Below are 26710 nucleotides of genomic sequence, written 5' to 3' on the forward strand. Positions count from 1 at the left end.
TCGGGACCAATAGCAGCTCGAGTTGTAGAGTCTCGCGCTCGCGCTTGCGCTCGTACTAGACAAGTCTCACTGACTCTGATCTGCGCGAGATCACTGCGTCTCCCCGAGGTTAGAAACGCAGAATCAGCGTCGTGCACTCGCGCTCCACCGGAGGACACGACGGACACTGCGAGAGACAGCGGGAGACAGCGGGAGACAGCGGGAGACAGCGGGGATCTTAAGACTCTGCCGCCGCCGCAGGAGCAGGACACGGCTGCGTCTTACCTGTGGCTCCTGCGTGGCTCCTCCGGGCTCCTGGAGAACACGCTCCACACACGGGCTCCAGTGGTCAGGAGCAGAAGAAGGAGCTGCTGGACAGAGACAGGAGAAGTTGACAGGATCGTGGGGGAGATTTGACTCAGGAGTTTGAAGAGAGGAAACATGCCTCTGGCCCAAATCGCAGAGCCATGGCCCACTATGGAACTGGTGCAGCTGGAGTCAGAGGTATGTTTACTCTATGGGTCCTACTGAGTACCGCTGGGTCCCGTTGCGTTGGGTCCCGTTGGGTCGCGCTGGGTCGCGTTGGGTCGCGCTGGGTCCCGTTGGGTCGTGCTGGGTCGCGTTGGGTCCCGTTGGGTCGCACTGGATCCCGCTGGGTCCCGTTGGGTCGCGTTGGGTCCCGCTGGGTGTCGCTGGATCGCGTTGGGTCCCGTTGGGTCGCGCTGGGTCCCGTTGGGTCACGCTGGGTCCTGTTGGGTCCCGCTGGGTCGTGTTGGGTTGCGCTGTGTCCCGTTGGGTCGTGCCGGATCCCGCTGTGTCCCGTTGGGTCGCGTTGGGTCCCACTGGGTCCCCGAGTGTCCCGTTGGGTTGCGTTGGGTCCCGTTGGGTCGTGCTGGATCCCGCTGGGTCCCGGTGGGTCCCGTTGGGTCCTGTTGGGTTGGGCTGGGTCGCGTTGGGTCCCGCTGGATCCCGCTGGGTCGCGTTGGGTCCTGTTGGATTGCACTGGGTCGCGTTGGTCCCACTGGGTCGTGTTGGGTGCATTTCCCATCACTAAGCATGTGACCATGTGGAATAACGAGGAGAGTTCTAGTAGAAGTTGGCAATATATCCAAACTTGGAGTGTGAATGTTGTCTTAAAGATACAAGAATGGAGGAAATATGGAGTATGAAAATGCCACAAAATAAAAATAAAACCTATGGGTTTAACTTTCAAATAAGGGTATAATGGGATATTTCAGCACTAATTGTGATTCCTTTTACAGACAATTATAAATTGCCTGAGAATTAATCAACTAATTCCTTTTATAGACATTTTGTGTAAGATTAATAATATTGTCTGACTAATGTTACTGGGATACAAACAAAAGTTTGATTAGTGTCAATTTCTCTCACCCCAAGTCATAGTGTGCCCGAGAGCAAGAGATGATGATGATGATTATTAAAGCCGCATGCGGTGATAAAGGCCCCGCCCCCTTGCGACCGCGGGGTACTTGCCACCGCAAAGAGCACACCTCTAACCCCTCGGCCTACATCACCCCTCCCCCACAAATAGTACAAACTGTATAAACATTCAACATTTTCACGACTGCACGGTGTGTGATAGAGTTATGTCCCCCAGGCTTTTATGTTCAGTGTGATGTGGAGAGTAAATGCCTGATTATTACTGTTTTAGTCCCATTCAAAACGCTTGTAAGTCTATGGCAGTGTTTGTCATGTTGCCACAGTAACATGCTTGCAGCTAGAAGTATGCCGTCATTGACTTTTTTGTTTAGAATGGCAAGAAATGAAGATAAGTTTGTTATCTTAAGGTCAGGCGCAGGACCACACCCATTTTACGCCCCTTCCTGTGGCTTAACTATTTAGGCATCCAGGTCACACACGTCAGCATTTGTGACTTCGTGCCCTTCCCTCCGACCCTCTTCTAATTATCGTTCTAATTTATACCAATAAACACTTTGCATCGTGGCTAAGGATGTGGTCCTTGCTAGTGAAGGATGTCTGTGTCAAATCTATTTTGTTTACATCAAAGTAAATGTCTTCATCCCTTTCAAAATGCTTGTAACATCAAAAACACATCAATGACAATATTTGTCAGGTTGCCACGGTAACTTGCTTGCAGATGAAGGTATGCCTTCAGAATGGTAAGAAGAATGTCAATGGCAAATTTTATTTGACCAAGCCTTAGTCAATTCTTTTACTTCATTCAAATGTTCAAGGGGGCGCTGTAGAGCCTTTGTAATATATAGCTTTATATACTGTATATCTTTGCATTCAGCTCATCATTTTGCACAAAACGTAGATTAATGCCAAAAAATAGGACATCTCATGCCAGCAATACCTAAGTTTTAACACTTTAGAAAATGGGAATTTTGTTAATGAGCTTGCCACGCCCACATTTCAAATTGTATCAAAAATTTAAAGAATTACTTCTAATCGCACATGGGTGTAGTTCATTTTGACACATTTTCAAGCGTTTTGACTGGAAATCCAAGGTTGAAAAAAGTATGAGGTGTAACATTTTGAAAAAATTGGGTTCTGCCCACAATGGCCGTCTCCCTGTAGGGTTAAGGTCAGGGTCATAATATACATTTTTACTCGTCCTGACATGAGGTACGTTTGTACTTGTTTCATAAGTCAACAGTGAATGTATTTTGAAATTTTAGGTGGCGCTAGCGACTAATTTTACGTAATACATTTTTCACAGAACCTAAATTTTGGATCGAATCAAATTGAGTTTTCGTTAACGTTCAGGGGGTCAAAATTAGGGTGGTTTGTGGGAGAAAAATCTAAATAATAAACAATTTTTTTCTGCAATTTTTTTCCACTATAAAAACTCAAGCTAAAGTAACATTATTTCTGACGCATTGTGCCCAGTCACAAACGGACCCGTTATAAATATTTTCAGTTGTCTAGGACAAATAAATTGTCTTTTATGAATTTTTAAAAATGTAATTGGAGAGGGTGCTAGAGAGCCATTTTATTAGATCGCCACTACAAGTGCATATCAATGTGTTTGGCTTTGAAATCTTCACAAACGCTTTATTAAAATAACATGCCCCACGCTGGTGGCCAGTGGCGGCTGGTGGTGCAAAATATAGGGGGGGCTATTTGACATGACCTTGTTTTTTTTTTTTTTTTATGTCCAAAATTTTATATTTTACATTGACTGTACAAATACATATTTTAAATACACATTTACAACTGAATGAATAAAGTAAACACACTTTATTTCCACTTTTTGTAATGATAATACAATGACTTGGAGGCGCATACCATTTGAGAGTAAAAGTACATACAATCAGTTGGACCGAGTTAAAAAGGAGTTGGACTTCGAAAACACGTTACCCTTTGTGGCTAGGTGTTTTTATTTTTTTTGTTTAGTAAAATTATTGTATTTCTGTTTCTGTAATTTCGTTGTGATTTGAATGCGTTTTCCTTGTTGTGTGAAGCACTTTGAATTGCCTTGTGTATGAAATGTGCTCTACACATAAACTTGTCTTGAGAAAATACATTTGACATAAAATTACATTTTACACAAACAATTGTTGGTGTTTCATAAAACGGCTTCTAAGTGGCTTTAATTACCCTGAACTACATGTTATAGAAAAAGATTCAGTTGTAGTTATCTGGACTCTATTTTTTGAAAAAACGATAAGTTTCAACACTCATCTGAGGGTTCTCAATCTGCGAATCAAGACCGGGAACTTAGGTATTTATCCTTACATTTTATATAATATAGAATATAAGATTATTCTGAACAAATTATATTGTTATTAGACACAAACAAAATAGTGAGTAGGTGGGTCAAACTATGATTTTAAAGCCAGGTTTTGCAGCAGAAGTGTGTGTGCTCCAGCTCAAAGCACTGCCATGACCCCCTAGACTTGGCTCAACAAATATTATGTTGAGAAATAACCTTTTATCTGCATTGAAGCCACTTCCACTTTCTGTTTTCTTTTTTAACAGAATGGCCAAAGCACTACGGATGATGGAGTGGCTCCCGATGACAAGGTACGCACGCACGCACGCACGCACACACACACACACACACACACACACACACACACACACACACACACACACACACACACACACACACACACACACACACACACACACACACACACACACACACACACACACACACTGCAGTGTATCACCCAAGTCTTGGTACAATTAAAAAAAACTGGCAACATTTCATGCCATATTGTGGAACATCTCCACCAAAAAAGTGATTTTGCACCTTTTTAATATGTGAATTGGTTAAGCATCATATTTTTTTCATAGACCAAATCCACAAAAACTAATTGCATTGCACTGAATGCATTGTCAAAATGATACAAACAGAGCCATAAACTGTAGTTGGCTTTGAAGTGCCTGGGTTCTGAACTGTGTGGTTCATTCATTGTTGGCGTTTGTGATGGTCCTCTGGGGAATGGAGCTGGTGTTTTTGATGGTCCTCTGGGGAATGGAGCTGGTGTTTTTGATGGTCCTCTGGGGACAGGAGCTGGTGTTTGTGATGGTCCTCTGGGGAATGGAGCTGGTGTTTTTGATGGTCCTCTGGGGAATGGAGCTGGTGTTTTTGATGGTCCTCTGGGGACAGGAGCTGGTGTTTGTGATGGTCCTCTGGGGAATGGAGCTGGTGTTTTTGATGGTCCTCTGGGGAATGGAGCTGGTGTTTGTGATGGTCCTCTGGGGAATGGAGCTGGTGTTTGTGATGGTCCTTTGGGGAATGGAGCTGGTGTTTGTGATGGTCCTCTGGGGAATGGAGCTGGTGTTTTTGATAAGATAAGATAAGATAAGATAAGATATTCCTTTATTGTCCCACATGGGGAAATTTCATTGGTGCAACGCAGGTAGATACAAAGGTAGATACAGAAGAACAGATCACTTATAGGAAGTCTGATGGTCCTCTGGGGACAGGAGCTGGTGTTTGTGATGGTCCTCTGGGGACAGGAGCTGGTGTTTGTGATGGTCCTCTGGGGACTGGAGCTGTTGTTTGTGATGGTCCTCTGGGGACTGGAGCTGGTGTTTGTGATGGTCCTCTGGGGACAGGAGCTGGTGTTTGTGATGGTCCTCTGGGGACAGGAGCTGGTGTTTGTGATTGTCCTCTGGGGACAGGAGCTGGTGTTTGTGATGGTCCTCTGGGGACAGGAGCTGGTGTTTGTGATGGTCCTCTGGGGACTGGAGCTGTTGTTTGTGATGGTCCTCTGGGGACTGGAGCTGGTGTTTGTGATGGTCCTCTGGGGACAGGAGCTGGTGTTTGTGATGGTCCTCTGGGGACAGGAGCTGGTGTTTGTGATTGTCCTCTGGGGACAGGAGCTGGTGTTTGTGATGGTCCTCTGGGGACAGGAGCTGGTGTTTGTGATGGTCCTCTGGGGACGTGAGGTTGCATGGCTGTGTTTCTCTACCGACATTTGCCTTAAAAATCTCCATTTCACCCCAAAACATTAGGAGTAAGATGGTTTGTGAGTTAACATTGAATAAACAAGTACGCTAAAGCTTCACGAGCTAAACCCTCAAAGCTGACACACTGTAACCTCAGAGGAAAACACTTTCTTTTTAAAAGAATAAAGGTGGAATCACAGAAAATAACAGAACACAGACATCAAACAGAACTAATAATAAAAAAATAGCACATTCAAAATAAAATAGTCCTATTTGGTTGGTCAAAGTCTGTCAAATTTGTCCTTTTCCAAATTAAGTCTGAATGTAATTTGTTTTCCATTTGTCTGATGTCTGTTCTTCTCTCAATCCAGTCCTTGATTGTTGGTGAGGTTTGTGTCATCCATTTCCTTGTAGTGGCCTTTTTTTCCTGCTTTCAAAAGTACATTCCGATAGTATCCTTTAATGTCAAAAACAGTCTGCAGTGCGTTGATCATTTCAGTCCAATATTTATATGCGACAGGACAGTCTCAAAACACACACTCTTAATAAACAACTCATGAGATGTTCATCATCACATTTTAGACCGCATCACAGCACTGAGACTGCTGTTGTCATGGTGACATCCGCCTAAACACTGACACGGGCAAAGCCTCAGTCTTAATTCTGTTAGATCTGAGTGCTGCTTTAGACACTGTCCATCATGGGACCCTCTTACAGAGACTAGAGGACTGGGTGGGACCCTCTTACAGAGACTAGAGGACTGGGTGGGACCCTCTTACAGAGACTAGATGACTGGGTGGGACCCTCTTACAGAGACTAGAGGACTGGGTGGGCATCACTGGCCCCGCCCTAAACTGGTTAAGGTCCAATCTGGAAGACAGGAAGTACTTTGTGTCTCAGACCACATGCCCCTGACCTGTGGGTGCCCCAAGGGTCAGTCCTGGGACCCCTTCTGTTCAACCTCTACATGTTGCCGTTAGGTCACATGACACGCAGTGAAAATGTGTCCTATCACAATGATGCAGACGAGTCAGATCTATGTTTCACTGTCGCAGGTGAATATGGACCAGTGGATTCACTCTGTCACTGCATCCAACAGATCAGTGTGTGGACCGGCCTCCTGCTGGTGCCAGAGGGCCTCCTGCTGGTGCCAGAGGGCCTCCTGCTGGTGCCAGAGGGTGCCAGAGGGCCTCCTGCTGGTTCCAGAGGGCCTCCTGCTGGTTCCAGAGGGCCTCCTGCTGGTGCCAGAGGGCCTCCTGCTGGTTCCAGAGGGCCTCCTGCTGGTTCCAGAGGGCCTCCTGCTGGTGCCAGAGTCAGTGTGTGGAGGCAAAACTACTTTCTCCAGCTGAACTCAGACAAGACTGAAATCATCGTCTTTGTCACAGAAACAAAGAGAAAGTGTCAGCGTCACCTCCAGAGTCTCACTCTAAAACCTACAAACCAAGTTATAAATCTGGGGGTAATAATGGACTCAGACTATAACTTTAACACATCAGCAGCTTTTTACCATCAAAAAAACATTGCCACAATCAAAAATATAGTGTCTAAACCAGATTTGGAGAGACTTATCCATGTGTTTGTCTCCTGTAGATGAGACTGTAACACCTGCTCACTGGCTCTACACTGTCAAAGTCTATGATAAAAACAGTTTTCTTTAGCTGTGCATTTGACTGAAAGGATTTATTTTCTACTCCTCACTTTTATGTCTTGTACTGTTTTGTGATTTCTGTCTTTATGATTTTAATGCATTTTCCTGTTGTGTGAAGCACTTATAATAATATAATTGCCTTGTACAAATTGTGCTCTACATTTAAACTTGCCTCGCCACAATTTCTCCAACAGTTAGCATTTCTTAAATTAATTATGAGCACTTTGACATTTGACGCTTTACTGCTTATGAACAGTGCCCAAGTTGGTTTACTTCCACTCTAAACTAAGTAGACTAGGCTAATACACCCCTCTATAAAGTGTAAATAATGTGTACAAAAGGTGTCTCGTCCGCAGTATGTGTAGAGTTAGGCTACTATAATCGTAACTCCCACCCCCCAACCAACAAGAGCCAATCACAACATTGCTATTGCCCTTGACTGACCAGTGAGGCAGCGAATCGCATAAGATGCCTTTACTTGTAGTTGTCACTGAAAGTGAACATAAGCATAGCAATAATGTAGTTATACATCGATTGAGTGCGCAAAGTATAACATTTAAACAATGCATTGTTTTAATTTACTCAAGGGTTATAATATTTGTGTGCACATAAAATAAGGCTACACATTTTTCCAGCAAAATTCTCCCAGACATGATTTTATCATCCTCCACTGAGATTTTCCCACATTTTCTCAATCTGTCAAACTTTCTCTTTCCCATCCATCCATCCATTTTCTACCGCTTGTTCCCTTTCGGGGTCGCGGGTGACTGGAGCCTATCCCAGTGACTTCGGGCCTTAGGCGGGGTACACCCTGGACAGTGGCCAACTTGTCGCAGGGCCAACACAGAGACATAGACATTACAGACAGTTCACTCTCACATTCATTCACTAGGGACAATTTAGAGTCACCAATTTTGCCTAACACATGCATGTCTTTGGACTGTGGGAGGAGCCGGAGAACCCGGAGAGAACCCACGGTAACACGGGGAGAACATGCAAACTCCACCCAGAGAGATCATGTGATGTTGGTCTGGTCCGGGAATCGAACCCACGATCTCCTTCTTGGGAGGCAAGAGCGCTAACCGCCTTTGCCACCGTGCACTCTTTCCCATTTGTTTTTAATATATTTAGAAGGGTCATTTTCCAGGTGAGTAATGCATTGATAGAATTGAGATATTATTCCCCTTGAAAGTTCTGATTCATCAGAGGGTTATAATGCTTATGACTTAATTTCTTAGTTATAATAACTTGTATTTGTAAATTGTGGATCTGGAGAAGGCTTTCGACCGTGTCCCTCGGGGTGTCCTTTGGGGGATGCTCCGGGAGTACGGGGTCCGGGGCCCTTTGCCTAGGGCTGTCCGGTCCCTGTATGACTGGAGCAGGAGCTGTGTTCGCATTGCCGGCAGTAAGTCCCAGTGCATGTTGGACTCCGCCAGGGCTGCCCTTTGTCACCGCTTCTGTTCATAATTTTTATGGACAGAATTTCTAGGCGCAGTCAGGGGTCGGAGGGTGTCCGGTTTGGGGACCACAGGATTCCATCTCTGGTGTTTGCAGACGATGTTGTCCTGATGGGTCCATCAAACCCGGACCTGCAACATGCACTGGGACGGTTTGCAGCCGAGTGTGAAGCGGCTGGGATGAGAATCAGCACCTCCAAATCCGAGGCCATGGTTCTCGACCGGAAAAAGGTGGCTTGCCCTCTTCAGGTGGGTGGGGTGTCCTTGCCCCAAGTGGAGGAGTTCAAGTATCTCGGGGTCTTGTTCACGAGTGAGGGAAGGATGGAGCGTGAGATCGTCAGGCGGATCGGTGCAGCGGCAAAGCTCTCTATTTACCGGTCGGTCTACGTTCCTGACCTCACCTATGATCATGAGCTTTGGGTAGTGACCGAAAGAACAAGATCGCGGATACAAGCGGTCGAAATGAGTTTCCTCCGCCGTGTGGCTGGGCGCTCCCTTAGAGATAAGGTGAGGAGCTCGGCCACACGAGGGGAGCTCGGAGTAGAGCCGCTGCTCCTCCAGCTGAGGTGGCTCAGGCATCTGTTCCTGAGCCTCCTGGGCGCTTCCCTCGGGAGGTGTTTCAGGCATGTCCCACCGGGAAGAGCCCCGGGGAAGACCCAGGACACGCTGGAGAGACTATGTCTCTCGGCTGGCCTGGGAACGCCTCGGTATCCCCCCGGAGGAGTTGGAGTAAGTGTCTGGGGAGAAGGAAGTCTGGGAGTCCCTACTCGGACTGCTGCCCCCGCGACCCGGCCCCGGATAAGCGGCAGAAAATGGATGGATCGATTATTATTTGTAAGTCCTGTCTCTCTATGGCAGTGTATGTCAGGTTGCCACGGTAACATGCTTGCAGATAGGGGTATGCCGTCATTGGCTTTTTTGGTGACTCAATTCAAATGTTCAAGGGAGCAGTGTAGAGCCTTTGTAAAATATAGCTTTATATACTGTATATCTTTGCATTCAGCTCATCATTTTGCACAAAATCTATATTCGTACCAGGAAATAGAACATCTCATGCCAGAGATACTCAAGTTTTAACACTTAAAAATATGACAATTGAAAAAAACGAGCTTGCCACACCCACATTTGGAATTGTATTGAAAATCTAAAGAATTAGCTCAAATCGCACATGAGTGTAGTTCGTTTTGTTACATTTCCAAGCCTTTTGACGAAACTTCAAGATGTGAAAAATTAAATTAAATAAGTTTTTACTTGTCCTGACATGAGGTACGGTTGTACACATTTTCATAAGTCTAATGTATTTTGAATTTTTAGGTGGCGACAGAGAGTTATTTTGCGTCATTAAAAAATATATATATTTTATCACCGATCCTGAATATTGTGTCTAAAAAAAATCAGTTTTTGTTAACGTTCAGGGGGTCAAAATTGGGATGGTTAGATGATTTTGAGGCTGGTGGGCAAAACGCCTGAGGAGGAGTTTGTTAAAGTTAGATGTGAAAAAAATTGCTGACTCAGCGTGTTGTAAAAGAGAATCACATGAAAAGCTTTTATATGTTGAAAGAATCCTTTAGCTTGGAAGAACAGGACTTTTATAGATTTACTAGTAAGAATTAGATTTACTAATAAGGAGTTATTATAATCAAGGAATTAAACAAAGAAATAACAATTATAACTTTCTGACTGAATTTTTCATCAAGGCTTATAAATCAGAACTTTCAAAGGGAATAATATCTAAATTATATCTATGCATTTCTAATCTGGACAAATACTCTACTAAATATAATTTTAAAAAAATGGGGAAGAATTTAACCTTGTTTTGAGGATTGGTAAAATGTGGAGGACACATTTGCATATCTGGAGGGAATCATGTCAAAGTGCCCATTATTCACAAACTGTGAATGGGACTGTCCTGTTTATCAAAAATATTGGACTGAAGTTCACAATGCTCTGCAAACTGTTTATCACATTGTCATCCCTCTCAATTTGACTGTGTATCTTGGTCTCGAAACTCCTGCCATGGACACAATTAACAGATATGTTTGGAATATATTTTGGCTGCAAGAAAAAAGGCCATGACAATAAAATGACTGATACAAACCTCACCAACATCTAAGGACTGGGATGACATTGTGACGGAAATTAAACGAATGGAAAACATTACTTACAGACTTAAATAGGAAATGGACAAATTCGACCGACTATGGACCCAGTGGGACTTTATTTTTGATCTGTTCTACAATCGTGTTTCTTATGTTGTGGTGTGTAGTAATGTAAATTCTCCCCACACCATGAACCACGAGAGATGCCACACTTATTTTCATGACAATGGACTTCAAACAAACTCACTCAATTCCCTGTACATACAGCATTGTGAGGGATGTGTCATGATAGCGGAAGAGAAAAACCTTCCCGGCCCTGAGGCTTTACCTTCTTTCGCAGCTGAGGCTTTTAAGAAGGTAAAGCAGTAGTAGCAGCAGTAGTAGACTCAACACGGACACTCTGCTGCTCTGGCTCCTGGCTGGTCCCACTTGCTCCGGAGCGAAACCGGGGCTTCTCGGCCGGGGCGAGTGGAGCGGCTCTAATCCGGCATTTTCACTTGTGGGAACAAGTTGGAGCAAACTGATCCGGGCCCCGGACTGAAACCGACTGGGAACGCAGCTATTGATCATCCTGTCACAACAACCTGACAATGATTTATTTGTCCTTGACCTGCTTTTTGACAAATATATTTAAAATCTTACTTTGTAAACATATCAATAATTGTATAAAGAACCTATGAGTTTCATGCTTTTATAACAGGCTTTAGATAGACGTATTTTGGACGGGATATTTTAAAATGTGGACGGCCATTTTAGTAATACATCTTAGAAAAAAAGGGATTATCATTAAATTGGGCCGGGGAAACATTTGACAAGTCCCCCATTACAGTTTACTGTTTACAAGTGAAAATTTGCATGCTACGCGCTGATTGGTCGACGAAATTTGTGTGCTTGGCTCTGATTGGCTGCCGAGCCGTGGTCCGGAGAATGCCCAAGCTACTCGTTTTTTCGCCTATCGGCCCCTGTACCCCGGTGTTTTCAAATCCCATCTAAAAGCCTGTTTTATAATCATTACTTTGGTTTGTTTGATTGACACTGTGGTAAATATTTATCATAGTTATGATTATTTAAGTGGCAGTTTATGAAGCTTTACACAGTCTTTTAAGAAAGAATAAGTTATTTTGTCCAATCGTAACTATAAGCTTTGCCTCTTTACAGTGACTGCCAAGTAATGTAAAGTCTCGAATGACCTTTATGTAGGTCACATGTGCTGCCCACGTCCAAGCAGGAAGTTCACTTATACTTCACAATCACAAGTGTATCGCAAACTCTTGAGAATCCATCTTGTTAGGCTCCTGCTGATTCATTTGTTACCAGTGGTAAATGGGCCAATCACATGTCATTTAGGGCCAGCAGGGAGGACTGGAACCAATCACAGAGCAGCATTGTGGTTTGGGAGGAAGTCAGAACAAACATGGCAAGAGCAACGCCCGTACTTCAGCCTGTTTCAGGAGGAAAACGTGCACACGATGAGAACGAGGACGGTGCTTTTCTGAACACTGGATTTAACCCTTATTTAGATTTTTCTGCTTCTGCTGTTTTGACGCTTCAACCAATCAGCATGAAGTATTTTTTTTAACGTCCCGACTGTTCTCTTCAAGAGACTTTGCAGATTGATTCACATGAAAAAACTCAATTCAGAGTGAAACACAGATCGATCTGGGTTGAGCCAAGTTTCAAACGAGGCAATTGAATGATGATAACTATGTTTTATAATGTGTGTCTAACCTGTCCAGCTGGAATGTACTGTGTATTTAATCACCAAGGTCACGGACAAACCCATGTGTGAGTGCTAATGGCTAATGGCTAATGCAGTGGTGTAAATCAATAGGCCATAGAAAGCTCCAGAATGTGCTGCTTGGTTATGTACAAACATGTTTCCTGCCGCAGGTTATGGAGCTTCGGTCCAGAAGGTTAACGGAGGTGTGAAAAATAAGTGTGATTACGCAAGCCAGACTTTGTTCTGTAGGACAAACTGTTTAGAGTCATAAAAGGAGCTGCGTAATCACAAGAATTCTTCATCTGATTTGACAAAGTCTTGCAGTAGTTTTAAAAAAATATAAATATCTGCTTTTGTCGGTGTGACAGCCTCTGGAGAGCTCTCTGCACTGCAGTGCTGTGCACTCAGAGGACACACTTTAGAAGGTCCTATATTATCAAATATTATTGTTAATTGTATTTTTCTTACTAATTATATTAATTTATGCTTTGTTTTATTCCTTCATAGGAGTGTAAAGACTCTCACCATTCAGGACCTGCCATGGTTCTTAAAATAGTGAAAATGTCAATATTCCCACTTTGGTGGCAAATGAGCAGCAAAGTTACACATTTTGCTTAAAAAAATATTGTTATTGTAGAGAATATGTAAATTGCACAATTGTAGCCTAATTTATTTTATGTAATTTTAATTTCATGAAAAGGCTTAAAGGTGGCATGGACGATTTTTTTCAGCAAATTTTTTATCATATTTCCTCGTGGCGTGGATAAATCATTTGTCCTGCCACGTATATATATCAATCATAAAACGCACCTATCGCTCACCTGCAGCCGCGTCAGGCTCGTCCCCACGTTTCCGCGTGCCTAAGCGCATGGATCTATCCTAATATAGTTCCCTCAGTGTACGGGGCAAAATGAAGACGGAGAAAGACAGTTCGAGCTGACGCAGAAGTGGACAGAAATCTACGGGAGACGAGCGATGCGATGCGCTCCGTTGCGCTAATAAACAAACGCACGTGTGTGTTGTATCGGTCCACACGGGGGAGTGCGCATGCGCACTTCCGCCTGCGTTCCCAAATCGCCGAAAAATCTTCCATACCGCCTTTAATACAGGTCCTCTTATATTTAGGTGAACTGCGTTCAGCCTGTGCTTCTCACATCAGTCTTTACTGCAGAAACGAGGCTTTCTGCCTTTGATGAAATGTTTTGCCAGATTTATTAGAAACACTTACAAGCTGCTGACCACCGTCTGCTTTGTCCGTCTGTGCACCCGCTGGGACAGCGGCAAAGCTCAAATCTTTGTACACTTATTGTATCTGAATAACAATACTGCCTGGGGACCACAGGATCTCATCTCTGCTGTTTGCAGCCGATGTTGTCCTGATGGCTCCATCAAACCTGGACCTGCAGCTGCACTGGGACGGTTTGAGCCGAGTGTGAAGCGGCTGGGATGAGAATCAGCACCTCCAAATCCGAGGCCATGGTTCTCGACCGGAAAAAGGTGGCTTGCTCTCTCCAGGTGGGTGGGGAGTCCTTGCCCTCTCCAGGTGGGTGGGGGGTCCTTGCCCTCTCCAGGTGGGTGGGGGGTCCTTGCCCCAAGTGGAGGAGTTCAAGTATCTCGGGGTCTTGTTCACGAGTGAGGGAAGGATGGAGCGTGAGATTGACAGTTGGATCGGTGCAGCAGCTGCAGTGATGCAGTCGCTGCATCGACTGTTGTGGTGAAGAAGGAGCTGAGTCGAATGGTAAAGCTCTCGATTTACCGGTCAATCTACGTTCTGCCCTCACCTATGGTCATGAGCTTTGGGTAGTAGTCGAAGTGAGTTTCCTCCGCCGGGTGGCTGGGCGCTCCCTTAGAGATAAGGTGAGGAGCTCAGTCACACGAGAAGAGCTCGGAGTAGAGCTGCTGCTCCTCCAGCTGAGGTGGCCACCTCGGGCTCAGCTGTTGTGCTTATAAACAAATAACTTGAATGTTGAACCTTTTCCTTGAGTGCGTTGAAAGTGGCCACTTTATAATTACACGATTGTAATATAATATATAAATGATTTATTATATAAATATAATCAAATATTTCAGAACATGAGTAGCTCACTGTTGTTTTTATTCTAGTGAAAGTAGCTCACCGAGGCTATAAGGTTGGAGAAACCTGTTGTAGAGACGGGATACAGTTTCAGTCTTTGTAAAATATAATAATAGTGTTCTTCTCAGACAAACATTGTATTGTAAGTGTTGTTACAGAACTGAACCTTTTGGTTCGTTTCACTTGTATAGCTATTGTTTTGCCTGTGTAATTTAACATGATCTTTTAAATGTGCTATAGTCTATATAATAGACATTCTCCCAACTTGGTATATTTTACCTTGGGCTGAACATATGTTGCTACCTTTTTCTGCCCTTCTCAAAATCATATCAAACCGAAGCCCATAAATAACTGCTCACATAATTGCACTAAATCAATATTGTTGATGAAGAATTGTACCAGCTCTTCTTCAGGGCATGTAGTGCAGTGTGCTGGGGGTGGGGAGTGTTTGATCACTGATAGTTGAGCAGAATGTCCTCTCCGTCACTGCAGGCTGGCGACAACAGCCACACACAAAGGTCTGGAGAGCGGGTTTACAGTGTAATTATCCAGCCCGCCTCCCTGCTCCAAATGCTCCCTAAATCTTGCGCATCCTCTGGTTCACTTGGCTTTACTCTTCTCAACAGCCTCTTTTCTTCTCTGAGAATTATCCTCTTTACTTCAAGTAAATCCGTGAAATTTAAAGGCGCAATGGACGATTTTTCGGCGATTTGAGAACGCAGGCGGAAGTGCGCATGCGCACTCCCCCGTGCGGACCGATACAACACCCACGTGTGTTTGTTTATTAGCGCGACGGATCGCATCGCATCTCTCGTCTCCCGTAGATTTCTGTCCACTTCTGCGTCAGCTCGAACAGTCTTTCTCCGTCTTCATTTTGCCCCGCACACTGAGGGAACTATATTATGATAGATCAATGCGCTTAGGCACGCGGAAATGTGGGACGATCTGCACGTGGCTGCAGGTGAGCTGTAGGTGCGTTTTATGATTGATACGTGGCAGGACTAATCGGCAGTCCACGCCACGAGGAAATAAGACTCAGATTTATGCCAAAAAAATCGTCCATTCAACCTTTAAAGGTTCAAAATCTAAATATTTTTTTTGGGACAAAAAATCCAAGTTCTCTAGCTCAAGTCTTATTGTTGGAAAAAGTTTCCGTAATTAGGCCCGACTTATTCAAATTGTATCAAGGGCTGTATATATATACATATAAAATGTTTTTTTTCACTCTGTAGGGGACGCTGTCACGCCAAATTAATTTATTTCACTTCAGGTAGGTTTAGGGCAAAGAGTTTAACAACTGATTGTAATTTGACGCAATTCAGACTTCATCTGCGCATACGGCAGCAAATTTTAAATTTGGGAAATTTCTGAAATTCTAGCTGCAGTTTGCGGCCATGACAAGTATCAAAGTAATTTGAATAACTTTTTACGTCCCACTCCTCTGCACCATTTTCACCAAATTTCAGCTTTTTAGGGCCAACGCCCTGGGAGGAGTTTGTAAAAGTATGACACTTGGAAAAACTCCCGAGACATGGTTAGCAAATTTGGTGGGCGGGGCCCACTCAAAATTTGTGTTTTTGGCCCGCTATACAGTAATAATGCTTACATGCTTATGTAGGGTAATATACTTTGCGTGTGCATCCTTGCACGGGCTACACCAGTATATGTAGGGTATTCTTACTAGTACAAGTACTGTAAGGTTATGAATGTCCTCCCACTTGTGAAAGAGGGCGGGCATTCAAGGTTGATAATGATTGAAGAATTGTTCAAGATTTCAAACATGACACTGCATAAGTGTGGGTATGTTTGTTATAATATTTTAAGAGTAAGTTGGGACACCAGCCGTATAATTGGCATTCAACTCTATAATCAAATATCTAAATTAATAAAAAAATAATTTGCTCGTTGATCTAAAGGTTTGAGAACGTAACCGTGACATTGACCCCTTTTCTGGAAATTAATGAACACTTAACCAAATGTGGTATATGAAGATTTAATGACCAAATAATTAAACAGATATATGAATTAGGAATATGCAAATGAGTCGAGAACAAATGGAAACACTAGTCATGATTGTTCTAGATCTATCTAGGTGTGTGTTGGAGTTAATTCTAAGATCTAAGATGATATTATCAGCCTGTGAAGTGCATTATACGAACAGAACCAGAAGCTGTGATCCTGAGGAGATGGGCCTGTGTGGAGTCCAAAAGCCTGTGTGTCGTCCGTGTCCTCCTTGGGTCTGAGGCGATCCTCAGAAAGAGGCCGTTGCACTGATTCACAGATGAGGCTGTTCTAAAAAGGCTGTCCTGGACTTGAAAACTTGCAAAAAGGTCCTTCACGGGCACAGAATTCTTAGTTCTGGGAGAGGGAGTTAGCTTTCTGCAGGCCTGTCTCTTGGAAAAGTCTTTGTCCCTTAGCTTAGTTTAGCTTAGCTAGGCCAGAGGCCCTCTCCCAAGGTCTCATGGACCTACCTCAGATAGAACTCCCGATGGAGCTTGAATGGAAATGAACCGCTTCATTTGTCCCTCTCTCTGACTTACCCCTCTGGGGGTTGAGATTTGGCGCTTGAGGTTTCAACCAATCAGCACCCACTGCTGAGTCAGAGCTTGATAAGAGATCTGGAGTGATGTCGTCCCCTTGTTTAGCATTAACGTTTGGCCACAATAGTTACAAAGGTAAAATTATCCACAAGACAAAAGTTAAAAGTAAAGCGCTCGTTTAGTGCGCACTTTTGCACGGGCTTCGCCCATTTACAACGGTAATGTTCCATTTTCCTACTACAGATTAGTATGCACAGGGCGCGCATGAGTGGAGGAGTGCGTTAGTGAGTGTTTGGAAGTGGGCGAGCGATTCGCGCTCGATTTCGTGCACACTGTGTCTCGCAGCTGTGCTTCGCATGGTCTTACAGAACTAATAGGCCTCTCGCCAGCTTGTGGTGCTCGGGCCTAACAAGGACGAATATGCCCATGAGTGGTATCAAATATTAAAACTCGGTAAACTCTAATTGTGAGGGACGATCCTGTGAAAAAATATTGAAAGACGGCTCAGTAGCGCCACCTCAAAAATCGATTAACATGGGGCCAATGGGAGTCCGACGCAACAAAAAAATTGTTGCAAAACTACACCCTCCAAAAAATAGTTAATGTGAGGACATGTAAAAAATGATATTATGATCCCTAGGGATGCGTGCCGCTACAACGGACCGGATCTGGACTTGTAAAAACGTTTCGGTTCAGGTCCAAAAAAAACGAAACCCCGGTGATTCGGTTCTGGACTCATAAAAAAATATAGCGCTCACATACTATATCCTTTTTGTTCTAGAATCTAAACCATCTTAAACCTTCCATTGATCGTGAAATTCGCACAGGAAAAGACTTAACACTGCCATGCGCCGCTGTCAATGGCGCACACGAACCCTAATTAGTGATACACGCGTCTTCCGGGCAGAAGTTGAAGCCGGCGAAATAAGTTTAAAGACGCAAGAGACGGGAGCGCCTCGTACGTGTCGAGGTGCGCAGAACCGTGTATCCACATGTGAACATTGAAGTGAAGCCGGTAAGATCGCTGGCTTTATTTGAATTGTTTTAAGCTGTGGCCGCCGCGTGCGATGTTGTGATGGCTAACGTGCTGCGTGTTAAAGGGGCGGGGTCAGCGTGGTCTGGTCTGGGTCTTTGGTCTGGGTGTAAATATGAATGAAATAACTTAAGTGTTATGTTGTGGTGTGATGTATTTGGCATTAAGTAAATACAAAGTAAAGTCAAAGTAATATTGCTTAATTGCTGCATTTATTAATTGGGAGTTTATATTTTGTAATAGTATTTTGTATTTGTATTCTACAGTTGTTAAATATGGTCTGGTGTTTAATGCTGCTAATATGATGTATCCTTTTGTGTGAAAACCCTGTTTCTGTGGAGCCTGTTTCCCAAAACTAGTCTTCTTTTAAGCCTGTCACTCTAGAGGACATCTCAGCTCTGGTGACCAAGATGAAACCCTCCTCTTGTACATCAGATGCCCTTCCCTGCAGGCTCTTCTTTAAAGTGTTTGATGTCATTGGCCCCTGGGGGACCAAAATGGTAAATCTCTCTCTTTCTCCCGGTATGTTTACTGGTCCATTTAAACATGCCATAGTAGAACCTTTACTGAAAAAGACAAACTTGGACCCGACAGACCCAAAACGTTTCAGACCTATTTCAAAGCTCCCGTTCATGTCCAAGATCCTAGAGAAGGTGGGCTCTGAACAATTGTCAGATTTCCTTGAACAGTCTAACATTCATGACTCAATCTGGTTTCCACAAACATCATTCTATGGAAACTGCATCGTTAAAAGTGTCCAGTGACATTATGATGTCTCCTGATTCTGGAAATTGCACTGTTCTAGTTCTGTTGGATCTGTCTGCACGGTTGACCTTCGACACCGTCGACCATCATATCCTGTTAAACTGACTGAGGGACCTGATTGGACGATCAGGGTCAGTTCTTCATTGGTTTTCCTTTTATCCGGTCGGAGCTTTAGTGTTGCTGCAAACCAAATAATGTCTGACTCAGCTGATCTGTTGTGTGGAGTTCCTCAGGGCTCCGATTTGGGTCCCGTCTTATATTTGCTTTATATAATCCCCCTGGGAAAGATCATTAAAGAGTTTAGTGATGTGTCCTACCACCTGTTCATCGTCATCGTCGTTATTATTATTGATGACATGATGACACCGAGGTTGCGTACAAGGGTGGAGGGGGTGATGGTCGAGGTATCAATGGTGAGTGAAAAGGGACCAGTTTTATTGAGAGTGGATTTGGTGCCAATGAGGAGGCGCTCTGTTTTGTCACTGTTCAGTTTGAGGAAGTTGTGAGTTAGCCATGTTTTTATTGTAGAGATGCAGGTTTCGATGTGGGTGAGGGGAGGGTTTTGGGTGGATTTGGTGGTGACGTATATCTGGGTGTCGTCAGCGTAGCAGTGGAAGTCCAGGTTGAGTTGGCGGAGGATGTGACCAAGGGGGAAGAGGTAGCAGATGAAGAGGAGGGGGCCGAGGACTGAGCCCCGGGGTACCCCCTGTGTTACTGGGGAGAGGGTGGATGAGTGACCGGAGAGGGAAATGAACTGTTGCCTGTTGGTGAGGTAGGATGTGAGCCAGTCAAGTGCAGAGCCCTCAACACCCAGTTGGCGCAGCCTTTGTAGGAGGATGGAATGGTTTATAGTGTCAAAGGCTGCGCTGAGGTCTAGTAGTAACAGGATGTTGAGGCCCCCCGAGTCAGCAGAGATGAGGAGATGGTTGATTACTTTGACCAGGGCTGTTTCAGTGCTGTGAAGTGGGCGGAAGCCAGATTGAAGGGGTTCGTAGAGGTTGTTTGACTGGAGGTGGGTGTGGAGTTGGGCGGCGACGATGCGTTCCAGTGTTTTGGAGAGGAACGGCAGGTTGGAGATGGGGCGTTAGTTGGAGAGGTTGGCGGGGTCTAGGGTGGGTTTTTTGAGGATGGGGGTGATGGAGGCCAGTTTGTAGATGGAAGGAACATTGCCGAAGGATAGAGACTGGTTGAAGAGGGTGGTGAGATGGGGGATGAGAGCAGGGAGGCAAGCCTTGGTTAGGGTCGTTGGAGGGGGTCGAGAGAGCAGGTGGTGGTTTTGGAAGCGGCGATGTTGTCCAGGATATGAGAGGATTTAACAGAGGAGAAGGTGGTGAGGGGAGGGAAGGGTGGGTGGTCAGGGAGAGGGGGTGGGGGGGGGGGGTGGGGGGGTCGATAGAGTTGATGGAGATGGCAGTCATGACGATATGCAGCTCTTTTAAGCCTTCTGAGATCCAGAAGCTGAACTCCTTAGTAAAAACTCCTTAGACAAAACGGAAACACTGATTATGTCATTCCAGGGATAAACCAGTATTTTGGTGTTTCAGGCCAGACTACTAAACCAAGTCTTAGAAACTTGGGTGTTCTCTTTGACAAAGACATGTCTTTAGAGCTCCAGCTGCTGACGAGGAACTGGAATCTCTAAACTCAGGAAAATGGTGTTTCAAAACGATCTTAACTTATAATTCATGCTTTTGTGTCTTCACGTTTAGACCATTGTAACAGTTTGTTTTCCTGTCTTAACAAGAAGGAACTCTCTCGTCTGCAGCTGGTCCAAAACTCTGCAGCGAGGATCTTGACCCACACAAATAGAAGGGCCCACATTTCACCCTTAAAGCCATTCACTGGCTGCCGGTCTCCATGGATACAGTACAGGGAAATCCTATTCCTGACTTTTAGAGCTTTGGATGGTCAGGTCCCCAAACCGTACACTCCCCCTCGCTTACTGAGGTCTTTGGATCAGGACCTCAGACCGTACACTCCCCCTCGCTCACTGAGGTCTTTGGATCAGGACCTCAGACCGTACACTCCCCCTCGCTCACTGAGGTCTTTGGATCAGGACCTCAGACCGTACACAGACCCTCGCTCACTGAGGTCTTTGGATCAGGACCTCAGACCGTACACTCCCCCTCGCTCACTGAGGTCTTTGGATCAGGACCTCAGACCGTACACACCCCCTCGCTCACTGAGGTCTTTGGATCAGGACCTCAGACCGTACACACCCCCTCGCTCACTGAGGTCTTTGGATCAGGACCTCACAGAGATCTTTGGATCAGGACCTCAGACCGTACACTCCCCCTCGCTCACTGAGGTCTTTGGATCAGGACCTCAGACCGTACACTCGCCCTCGCTCACTGAGGTCTTTGGATCAGGACCTCAGACCATACACACCCCCTCGCTCACTAAGGTCTTTGGATCAGAAACTGCTGTTGGTTCCTCGCACTCGTTTTTGGACCAGAGGAGACAGATCCTTCCAGGCCGTTCCAGACTCTGGATGATGATCTTCTGCTCTCCTTGTCGTCACTGGATTCTGTTGTTGCTTTTAAAGCTCAAAACCTTTTTATTCAGTCGAGCCTTTTAATTGCATTTGCTTTAGGGACTGATTTGACTGTATATTGTTTATGTGTATTGCTCACTGTAAGTTCTTTGTGTTTTTATTATTTTATTCTGTGTTTTTGTATGTGAAAGGTGCTAACCAACTCAAATTTCCTTCCTTCCTTCCTTCAATGCATCTCTTCTTCCGTTTCATGTTTCTATTGTTCTTGTGTTTATGTGTTTTGTTTGACCAGAGTTTTATAACATTAAAAAATTTAGAGAAAAATTACACATTTGTGTACCTATGCTATCCACTAAATATTGGTGAACGCCCCAAGTCTGCTTGCACATCCATAAAAGTCACTGCTCACTATTGAAGTCAATATGTTTAAATGTATAAACTTTATTTTCTGTTCCACAATCACTTCTTCGCAAACATTACTTTCCCACACAACATCCATCAGATTTTGAAAACCTTACAAACACATTTTGCAGTTGTAAAAGCTGTTGTGAACCTCAAAGAAGCACTCAACTCTTATGAAACACTTTAGAAAGTAGGCTCTCATCAGCATGTCCTCTGCCCAATACGTCGATCGCGAGGCAGTGAGGGTCGACCTCAGAGGCAGTGAGGGTCGACCTCAGAGGCAGTGAGGGTCGACCTCAGCGGCAGTGAGGGTCGACCTCAGAGGCAGTCAGGGTCGATCTCAGAGGCAGTGAGGGTCGATCTCAGAGGCAGTGAGGGTCGATCTCAGAGGCAGTGAGGGTCGATCTCAGAGGCAGTGAGGGTCGATCTCAGAGGCAGTGAGGGTCGATCTCAGAGGCAGTGAGGGTCGATCTCAGAGGCAGTGAGGGTCGATCTCAGAGGCAGTGAGGGTCGATCTCAGAGGCAGTGAGGGTCGATCTCAGAGGCAGTGAGGGTCGATCCCGCCGAACCGCCGGAAAGTTACGAAGTACGTGGAAGCTGTGTAACGCAGAGGAAGGAGGAGAGAGGAAGCTCTGCTTAAGCTCAACCTTCTATCATTAGCGTAGTTGTGGTCAGTATATTTTATTTTCAAAATACTCAGCTATGTTTAACCTGTTACCATCCACCTGTGGCCGGCGCGCAGTTTCCAAATTACAAAAGTTCTCTTACATCGTCACTTTTATTTCCGTGGTCAATACCAGCAAGTTATACATCATTTTAAAGGTTATTTTCTCAACAAAACGAATATGTAATTGATTTACATTGAATAATATGCCCCAAGAAGCAATTACCAATAGTTTGTGAGAAAGTCTCAACTTCTACAAACGCATGTCCTGTTTGCTGTTTATGACGGACGAAACGGCTTTAATTCTGTACATTCTTGTGCTCAGTCTGTCCATAAGGAGCCACAGAAAAACAATATCCACTTGTATTTTTCCTGAAGTTATCCCTTTTCGAGATAGTCAAGTAAACAAAGTTTTCTTCTCTGGCTCATACTTTTTGTCAGGCTCGTCCGGCGCATTTCTCAGTCTATAACAAATGACCAGTTTGACTTATAAGATGGTGTTTGGCATCAATCTTTTCTTCAGACTGTTAGCTACAGAATGAGACCATCCATTTTTTTCTGTCCACGGGTTTGTTTTTTACAGCCGCCGCAAAAAAAAGGCGCCGCTTCCGACGCGCGATTCCATCTTGTTTTTAGCCACATAGCGCTAGCATGCGGTGACGTAGAAGACTTTGATTGACATTATTCTAGCCAATAAGAATACCTTTCGAATGGTGTGCGGGACCAATAGCTTCCAAAAAACCAGTCAAGGGCCAGATTTTTCGGCAGGAGGCGACTAGATTTTACGCATCACGTTTTCTGATTTTATTAGCCTTTTTGACGCGCATTTTGTTAGATATATGTATTATTATACCAATACAAAAATTAATACAAAATACTATTAATCTTTTTTTTTTCACCTCTATATGGGGGTGAAAAAAAAAAAGATTGGGGGTGCACGGTGGCAAAGGCGGTTAGGGCTCTTGCCTCCCAAGAAGGAGGGTTCGATTCCCGGACCAGACCAACATCACATGATCTCTCTGGGTGGAGTCTGCATGTCCTCCTCGTGTTACCGTGGGTTCTCTCCGGGTTCTCCGGCTTCCTCCCACCGTCCAAAGACATGCATGTGTTAGGCAAAATTGGTGACTCTAAATTGGCCCTAGTGAATGAATGTGAGAGTGAACTGTCTGTAATGTCTATGTCTCTGTGTTGGCCCTGCGACAAGTTGGCCACTGTCCAGGGTGTATCCCGCCTAAGGCCCGAAGTCACTGGGATAGGCTCCAGTCACCCGCAACCCCGAAAGGGAACAAGCGGTAGAAAATGGATGGATGGATATATGGGAAATTCATGGGTAAACTCATATTTACACATTTTCACACACATTGTTTTTAGCAGTTATAATATGTATTAGTGGCCTACAAAACCTCAAAATGTATGTTTTATGATCATAGAGGAGCTAAAATTGTAATAAAACAGTTTGGCACACTTTTTGATACAAAAAGGTCAACAGCACCAAAATGCCTGTTCCCAGAGATCTGAAACTTTGCACAGTTGTTGTCAACAAGATAAACATCATGTACAGTGAACAGCATAAGCTCACAATGAAGTATGTCCTGCTCAGGACCATTACAAATTGACAATATTCAGGCGAGACTAAAAAAAGGATGTTTTGTTTGTCAGGGCTTCAGAACTCGCACTACAGAAGCCCAGTGTTCATGTGCACATCTGCAGAAACTAAGGCCTAAGCTTTCTAATGATGCATCACACTTGCATGTATGTGGGCTGTAAGATCCTCTTTTAATAAGCAATGCCATTTGGGTCCAACCATTGTGCACAGGGCGAAATAGGTGGATGGTCTAGTTAAACAGCAGATTTTGTATTTGTGTATGATAAACAATATTAGGCTCTTAATAAAAGCCTACATTGTTTTTCTATTGCCTAATTATGGTCAAACAAAAAGCTGTTTAATACTGACAATAAAAATAATTCTACATTATACAATAATTTAGATCTATAGTAGATCTTCAGGCTTTGTTGAATATAAAAGTAGCTCGTGAGCCGAAAACGTGCCCACACGTTTTCGGCTCACGAGCTACTTTAGAAGGTAAATATTCAATCTTCTTAGAGCTCCTGAATGTGTTTATATTTTACACTGTGATCTTTCTTCTGATTTAAAAACAAATCGAATTACCTGTAAAATGTCTAATTGTATGTAAATTTGCAATTTGATCAGTTTTTCTCCTAAAATAAATAAATCAAATAATTTATCTCCTGATAAAACCACGTCCTGTCCCTCACAAGGCTACACCTGAGTCCACACACAAACATACAGAGCCATTATCCATTCATGTTGGCTGCAGTCACCATGGGAACCGTGTTCTTCTCACATCGCTAAGCACTCTGATACTCATTCATACATCACTTTCTCGGCTCTTGTGTTACTATGGGAACTCATAGAATAAAACAGTGAAAAATACAGAAGACAACCAGAGAGCAAAAACCTAAGTACTAAACATTAAAAGAAACGAATAAAACATTTAAATAAATAAAATAAAATATCCCATTTTGTCCAGAGTCAGTCAAATTAAGTCTGAATGTAATTTCTTCATTTTTGTTTCGATGTCTGTTCCTATGTCAGTCCAGTCCTCCATCGTTGGTGACATTTGTGCCAGACATTCCTTTGTGATGGCCTTTTTCCTGCCGCCAATAGTACATTCTAAAGGTGTCAACAAGTCCTCCAAATCAAAACCACATATTTGGTTGTTTTATTAGATCTCAGAATACGCCACATGGTGTCGTTTCTTGTGTCCCTGCAGGACTTGTCTAAATTACACTCAAGTCACAGGAGGGAGTCGACTGGAATTTAATTCCATATTGGTAATAACGTCATGTATGTTATACACACATTGATTTAATGTTGGGTTACTTATTTTGAATAAGATACTTTTTATTTACCCTCACCCTCCGCGGGTGGTCTCTATCTTAAGATAAGATAATCCTTTATTGTCCACACATGGGGAAATTTCATTGATACAACGCAGTAGATACAGAGGAAAAGGACAGATCACAGAATATAGGAAGTTTAAAAAACACTCTCAATAGAAGAACTCTTATAAACAAAAACTCCTATAGACAAAACCTCCCATTTCCCAACAAGGGATGGAGGGGAAAAATTAGGATGTCCGCCGGGATAACGTGACGATCTCCGGGTAAGACAATGGTTTTCCGCAGTTTCATGAGTTCCTCCTTTGTATAAACGCACCGGCGTCGATCCATACGGCGGCTGTGGCCGAGGAGTGTGGTGGGGCCGGGGGGGCTAGCTCAGAGCTAGCGCACATCACGACGACACAACGAAAAACACTCAATAAGCCAGCCGAACAAAGTCGAAACAAGTTGAATTAAGCGATTCCAGCGCGTGTCCCGATCGTACAACTAAAGTAGAAAAAATATTTACAAAAGATAAAGCACATAAGTGTGAAAAAAGAGCGGAGCGTTGCACCGGGCTGCCAGCTGGACTGGCGCCTTTTCAAGCTCGGTTCCTCCTCCAGAGGCCACTGGGAGCTTGAGGGTTCTTCAGTATCTTTGCTGTTCCTGCACTTTTCTGCGTTGCACCGGGCTGCCAGCTGGACCGGCCCCTTTTCAAGCTCGGTTCCTCCTCCAGAGGCCACTGGGAGCTTGAGGGTTCTTCAGTATCTTTGCTGTTCCTGCACTTTTCTGGACCAAGATGTCTGATGTTTTTCCTGGGATCTGCTCGAGTCATTCCTCCAGTTTGGGGGTCACTGCCCCAAGTGCTCCGGTCACTACGGGCACCACTGATACCTTCACGCGCCAGGCCTTCTCCAGCTCCTCTCTGAGGCCTTGGTATTTCTCTAGTTTATCATGTTCCTTTTTCCGGATGTTTCCATCCCATGATGCACTGCAATGTCCACCACCACGGCTTTCCTCTGACCCTTGAGACCACCATGTCCGGTTGGTTCCATTACCATTCGGTCTGTCTGTATCTGGAAGTCCCAGAGGACCTTGGCTCGGTCGTTCTCCACCACCTTTGGAGGTTTTTTTCTTCTTTGCCCTTGGGGTCTCCAGCCCATACTCTGCACAGATGTTTCTGTACACTATGCCAGCTCCTGGTGATGGAGCTGGTGTGGTAGATCTGGGCCTCTATTGATCTGGTGTTCAGGTCCTGCTCCTGTGCTCCATGATCAGGGCTTCTGTCCTTCAGACCGACTCTTTCTAACCATTGGTAGGATTTCGTGATATCAGCCACTTCAGTTATGTTCCTGTGGTAAATCCCATGTAGGGGCGTGTCCTCCCATGTAGGGGCGTGTCCTCCCATGATGGTCCCTCCAGAACCTTATCCTCTGTTCCCCATTGTCTGAGACATTCACTGAGCACATCATCTGTAGCAGCCTTGTCCTTGATATGTATCTTGAACGTTTCGTCCTGGATAGTGGCTCTCACACTCACTAGA

At 44.5% G+C, this 26710-nt stretch overlaps 1 protein-coding gene across 1 annotated transcript in view; it reads left to right on the plus strand.

The window, feature by feature from the left end:
- The first annotated feature begins 344 nt into the window (after positions 1-344).
- The window catches only part of rps6ka1 (ribosomal protein S6 kinase a, polypeptide 1), a 97386-nt gene continuing 71020 nt past the window's right edge, over positions 345-26710 (plus strand). The window contains exons 1-2 of the mRNA XM_072457289.1: positions 345-483; positions 3946-3990. Of these exons, the coding sequence (XP_072313390.1) occupies positions 421-483; positions 3946-3990 (108 nt within the window). The 5' untranslated portion in view covers positions 345-420. The remainder of the gene's footprint in view (positions 484-3945; positions 3991-26710) is intronic.

The sequence above is a fragment of the Eucyclogobius newberryi genome, unplaced genomic scaffold (genome assembly GCF_026437365.1).
Source record: "Eucyclogobius newberryi isolate DKJ021-1_F unplaced genomic scaffold, fEucNew1.0.hap1 SCAF_21, whole genome shotgun sequence".
NCBI classification, from domain to species: domain Eukaryota; kingdom Metazoa; phylum Chordata; class Actinopteri; order Gobiiformes; family Gobiidae; genus Eucyclogobius; species Eucyclogobius newberryi.